General features: G+C 37.0%; 1 protein-coding gene across 2 annotated transcripts in view; it reads left to right on the top strand.

The window, feature by feature from the left end:
* Positions 1–425, top strand: part of cpne5a (copine Va) — a 71,935-nt gene extending 71,510 nt beyond the window's left edge. For both annotated transcript variants that reach the window (XM_031286791.2, XM_031286792.2), the window contains one exon: positions 10–425. In XM_031286791.2, coding sequence (XP_031142651.1) covers positions 10–204 — 195 coding nt within the window. In that variant the 3' untranslated portion in view covers positions 205–425. The remainder of the gene's footprint in view (positions 1–9) is intronic.
* Positions 426–6,000: the final 5,575 nt, after the last annotated feature.

Here is a 6,000-nt window from a genome sequence, read left to right on the forward strand (position 1 = left end):
TTCTCACAGTTTGTCCCATTCAGAGACTACATGGACCGCACTGGCAACCACGTGCTGAGCATGGCGCGGCTGGCTAAAGACGTACTGGCCGAGATCCCTGACCAGCTGATCTCCTACATGAAGAGCAGAGGCATTAAACCTAACCCTGTCCCTGTCCCAGCGGCTTACTCGTTTGGGGATCAACCCCAGACCAACCCCGTCTGAGCCCCACACACAGCTCCGCGTCGGGTTGGGACAGGGTCGTGGTTGAGGGGAACCAGCCTTCACAACCATCTTTTGGGAAGAAATGGAAACGCTTTTAAGGCCCTTTCGTAAATATTATTTTGGCTAAACGAAAAAGTAGATGAGACTCCATTTTGTTTTGGAGAAATACAACTGCTTTGGGTGAACCTGCTGATGATCAGGGAGTTTTTTCTCTCTCAGGATGAGAGCACTGAGGGGAGCCCGGTGTAGAAGGAGGTTTTAGTTGTTCGCTGTCAAACCTGTCAAAGTGGTGATGTAATGGATAGCAAGTAAACCCGTAGAGAGAGCCTGTATGAAGGCATAAATATACTAGAATGTGCCAGTGTGTATCATGTTTGTGATACCTTTTGGAATTGGTGTGTGTTATACTAGGAAATCATATGTATACTAATTTATTTATTTATTTATTTATTGCAGAAATAGTTTATTAATAGGGTGGGGATTAAAGTCATATTTTCCCTGTAGTTTTCAATCTTATATTTTGTGACTAGTGTAATAAAAAAGATCCCCATTTCTACTTTGATAAGCACTGTAATATAAAAGCATGTGATAAGACCTATTCAGCAGCTAATGAATCATTTTCACTGATGGATCATTTTTGATTGTAAGCCGTTATGTAGAGGACCTGCTGTAAGCTGTTGCCATACTGATTTTCCAGCACCACGTCTTATACATATATCTAATATTTATATTAACAGTATGCACTCATTACTGTCAAAATGAAAAGCACAAAGTTAAAATGTTAATAAGCTCAAAACTATTATCGCAAAGAAAATAAATGAAAGGACCCCTAATTAAGTTTTTAGCATCAGTTCAAACCAGATGAAAGGAAATGACTATACTAATATATATATATATATATATATATATATATATATATATACACTAAGGCCCATTCCTTGAATTATTCATTTATTTTTACTGTATCATAAAACAGTAAGTTTACAGAAAAATAGATGAATAATTCAAGGAACATACTTGCTTTCACTGTTTGTATGCAGAGAGGTAAATTATAAGTCATGCTGCCATATCTAATTCGTCATCTCGCTGTTTGTGTTTCTTTCCATTACATTTGTTGTGGTTACAGTTTATTGTCTGGGATTTTCCTTGGACTCTACAAATACACTTTCGAAAGACTGTTGTCATGTAATACCCACTTTGTTTTTTTTCTTCTTAAATTGATTTGTTTTTTTCTGGAATGAAAACTGAACAATCACAAATCTTGCAATGAGATATTTGGGCATTGAATGTTTTTATTTTGTTGGAGAAAACTATTTTTTGTTCTGATTCATTCAGTGTCTTGTTATTGGATTGTTTTTATTGTTCCCAGATATCATTGTTTACACTAATGCACAACGGCCCATTTTATAACAAAACATTGTGATGCCATTTTACTACCTAAGATACAATTTGACATTTCTTTTATAATTTAGTTCAAGCCAGATATGTTCACATTTATTTTTAGTGACTGTACACATTGCTATAGACAGTTACAGCCATTCTGGCCCAGTAATGGCCATTATTTCCATTATTATCTGTCAGTCACTCAATATCTCGATCCAAATGTGCCTATTATATGTAAACATATCCAAATTCAGTTACCCAGGTGTTATTCTGCCAGCAGCAGCAGGTCTCATGTTTAAGATGTACACACAGAAAATGTGGGTGACGATACAACTGTTGCAAGATTAGGACTATTACACGCTGCTCAACCAGTGTCCTGTACTTTTTATACTTACAGCTCTTCACTAATAATCTTTGAAAAAATGAGTTAACAGTGTCGCTGAGCCTTGTTGTACAATATTCAAAGTCAAGACTTGTTTACAACTCAACTGTGGCTCTTAACATTGCCTCAAGGAAAAAGTAAACATTCATGGGGATCATTACGAAGTGAGTTTATTTTTTCTTATTTCATACTTTAAGAGAGTTTCATGGAATGACACTGGATAACTAATGTTTACAGTGTTGTCTTGTTCTCTGAGAATGTGAACCTCATATTTCTCAGTGGTGTTGTTATATTTTGTTTTGTGTTGGGAGCAAATGTGTTTACGTAATTCATGTTGCTTTACGATCTTTGTTAGCCGCATAAAGTTCTCTTACTCCCATTGCATTAGTGCTCTCAGAAGATTTGTGATGATACTGCAAATATTAAGTCCAGAGGCTGTGAACTCCTATCACAGGCTCAGATCCATATTTGGCTTCTTTTTTAATTTTTTTTATAAGCAATGACATTTCTCCCTCAGAAGACAAAGCAGCATTTAATCTGCTGCCAAATTCACTTGTTCATCAGAAATTAAATGAGGCCATTTAGTTACATAACACATAAATACCAGAATACCTCTACAGAAAGCCATTCAAGCCAAAAGGAAATCATGAATATACATTGAATACATTTCTTATGAAATATATTTTAAGGTGTTATGAATTACTAACTTATATATCTGATATATTTACTTTGCAGCAAACCTACTTCTCAAAGTGATTTGTTATTGTCACATTTCCTTTAAAAAACAATCACAAGTTAATAATTACTCACAGAAAATGAATTAGGATACATATGTCATTTGGCTGGCATGTTAAGTCGGCATCAGCATGCAGCTCATATACTGTGAGTGTGATTGCAAATGTCTGTGAAAAGAAATGAAATGAAAAAGTGGAGTTGGGGTCGTATGTTGTGTGCACATATTTCATCAAATTAATACTAAACAAGAAGGCTTCTTTGGCCGTTTTACTAAGATTATAACAAGCTATATTTCCTCCACGGGGATTAAAACAAACCCTCAGTAGTAAAAGAAGAAAACAATTTCATATGAAATGAGCACAGTAATGACACATATGCAGTTGTGAAACATTAAGTTATTATGAGATATATTTTCCAGTCTAAAAAATGTCTCTCCAACAATACAATTAATTATTTTCTCTCAGTGGAAATGGCTTTGATTATCTCTTCATTTTGAAATTTTCTTTGAGGCTGAACTCTAATTATGTACATAAGCCCCGTATAAAGAATATTCCAAAATGTGTTCAGTTGTTGAAGTTGGCCTCTTTAGACAATGTGCATGTTTGTGCCAAAATGGCAGGAGGTTTGATAGTCTACCTTCATTTCACCTGATAAGTGCATCTGCCATGTGCTTTGTTTGTGACTTGGGATGTTATTTAGAGATAACAGCCACCTCTAGCATGTTGCATCTCTGGTTTCTTTCCATTCAGTTCCTATGAGACACATACTGTATGAGTTCTTGCCACTACTCCTGTTTTATCCCAGGTTGTTTACATACCTCTCTTGATCTTTGACTTGCATGCTGAATAATTTCCAAACCAGGTGTTGGACATGATATTGTCGTCATACTGTGGTTTGTGAAATGCTTTGTAATGGATTGCCTTAACTGAAGATTAATAAAATATTGACAACTTTGGCAGAATACAAGATGTTTTTTTGTGTTTGGTCACTATGAGATGAAGAGAGTAAGAACAGTAACTTTGAACACTTAACTTTACTCCAACGATTTAGTATTGCACTCCTATAACAAGGTTGGACTCATGATGGACAGTTTAATAAAGTATTAAAATCGATGCAGCAGAACCATAGATATCTTTTTTTATTCCACGCCTTTTTCTTCCTTGTTAAAACATTACCCATAATGCAGTTTGGTCTGAGATTCCAGTGTGTGGCTAGTAGCGGCTAATGTAGTCTTGATCTGTTAGCATCAAGCAGAGATGAGAAGCAGGCTACAGAGGTCTGATATGATCACCTCTTTCTAATTCCACACCAACAGATTCTTTTTTATTTTCAAACTTGTAGTCTTCAACTTCAAACATTTATCAGATTTCACGCAGCTCATTCTGGAGCCACAATAGGCTTCATACAACTTTTTTTCCACATAGGCTACAATATGCAGTAGTAGGCTACTCCCCTCGACCTGTAAACTATAGCAGGTTTATGGGAGGGGGCCACACTGAACAAGTGGCACCATAGAGTAGATTTAATATACAGTGGGCTATGCATCTGCCATTCTCCTGTACCTCTGTATTCTGGTGTTCCTACAAAAGTCAGATGAACAGACACTTTAAAACAGAGAAGCTTTGGTGCATAGTCTTGTGTTCTTCTGTCTAAAGTGACAGTATGAAACAGAAGGACCCACATCTAAAAGTGGACATTTGTATTTAGTTTGTTGATTGGAGATAACTGAATCATTTATTATCTTGGACTGTTCCATAAACAGACTTTGGTGTGTAAAATTCCCCCATTAGGCTCAGCTGTCTACATTTTGATGGATCCAACTGTCAGTGTGGGATAAAACATTAGAAAAACTGCTGTCATGAGATTTTATTGCAGCTTTTCGACAATCAACAAGATTTGTTGATTTGTATCTACACATCTATCCCCCTGACAGACAGAGGTGTCCAATCACCGATGAACGCTGTCTCTCTTGCAGAATGTTTTCTCCTTTAGAAATGTGTTTTTCTCGCCCTAATGAGATGCACTGCTGACGAATCAAGTTGTCCACCTGGGGAGAGGGAGACAGCAGCTGGAGCTTTAAATTACCAGCCTAAGATAGAGCCAACACCTCCCTTGCCCACCCTCTTACTGCCTGAACAATAACCACCAACTGGCAGCCAGGAAGAAAATCAACAGCTAATGACATAGAATTATACCCTACTTACATGTAACATTTCACATGTATAATGTGCAAAAATCATTCACAAGAGAATTCTGCAAAGAACTAATTACACCAATTACTCTGAAGTTCTGGCAGGCAACATTTTATAAGCCAAATTAGATTCTGAAAAACCAGTCTCAATTTTTGTGCTAAGCTAACCCAGCTTCAGTCTTTTACTCGTTAAGAAAGCAAATTAGTGTATTTCCCAAAATGTTGAACTTCTTCTTTAACATTTAATTTTCAAAATGGTAAAATGTATTTGACTGTTAACTCATGGGGGTAAGAATCTACCTCTGTGGATTTCCTCGCATATACCTGAGTCTAAGTTCATGCTCATGTACTGTATGTTAGCAAGACAGAAGTTAACTATTTGTTTTGTCTTTTGGCTAATTAGCTGTAAACTCGAGGCACTGGCTGCTTAGTCTTTTGTTCATCACCACTCACCTCCACACAAGCCTAGAAAAACTTTCTGAGCTGGAAGGGACTGCTGCCTTTCTGCCTGCCTCTCTGTGTGTGTGTGTGTGTGTGTGTGTGTGTGTGTGTTTGTGTGTGTGTCTGTGGCGCGAGGACATGAGAGAGAGAGAGAGAGAGAGAGAGAGAGAGAGAGAGATCGACAAAGTCTCATCTCCCTATCTGATATTTTGATTTTTTAATTCAATAAATATGTTTGTTTGACAGGGAAGCTGTGTGCAAACAGGAATATATATATATATATATATATATATATATATATATATATATATATGGGCTATATTCATTAATAAAAAAGGTCACTTTCTCTCGAGGAAGAAAAAGGGCAGGTGCTCTAGCCCGTTTTGGTGTCTACACGTGCCTGCTCACCACCACGATTCACCTGCCGCCGTTGTAGTGGCTATACAGTATAAATCATCATTAGGCTACCGATAAAGATTGATTTTAGAAGAACGAGTTAGTTTCCAGTGCACTGTAATGGAGCCAGAGTTGAGCAGTCGGTGGTTTCCCATTACCACCCACTGCTGAGATAATGTGTTGGAGATTTGTCAGCTGGGATTGCCGTTCATATAGAAAATAATAGTAATGTATCATCGTTGAGATTCTCTGAAAAGAAACACAAACA

This window comes from Sander lucioperca, chromosome 12 (genome assembly GCF_008315115.2).
Source record: "Sander lucioperca isolate FBNREF2018 chromosome 12, SLUC_FBN_1.2, whole genome shotgun sequence".
NCBI lineage: Eukaryota > Metazoa > Chordata > Actinopteri > Perciformes > Percidae > Sander > Sander lucioperca.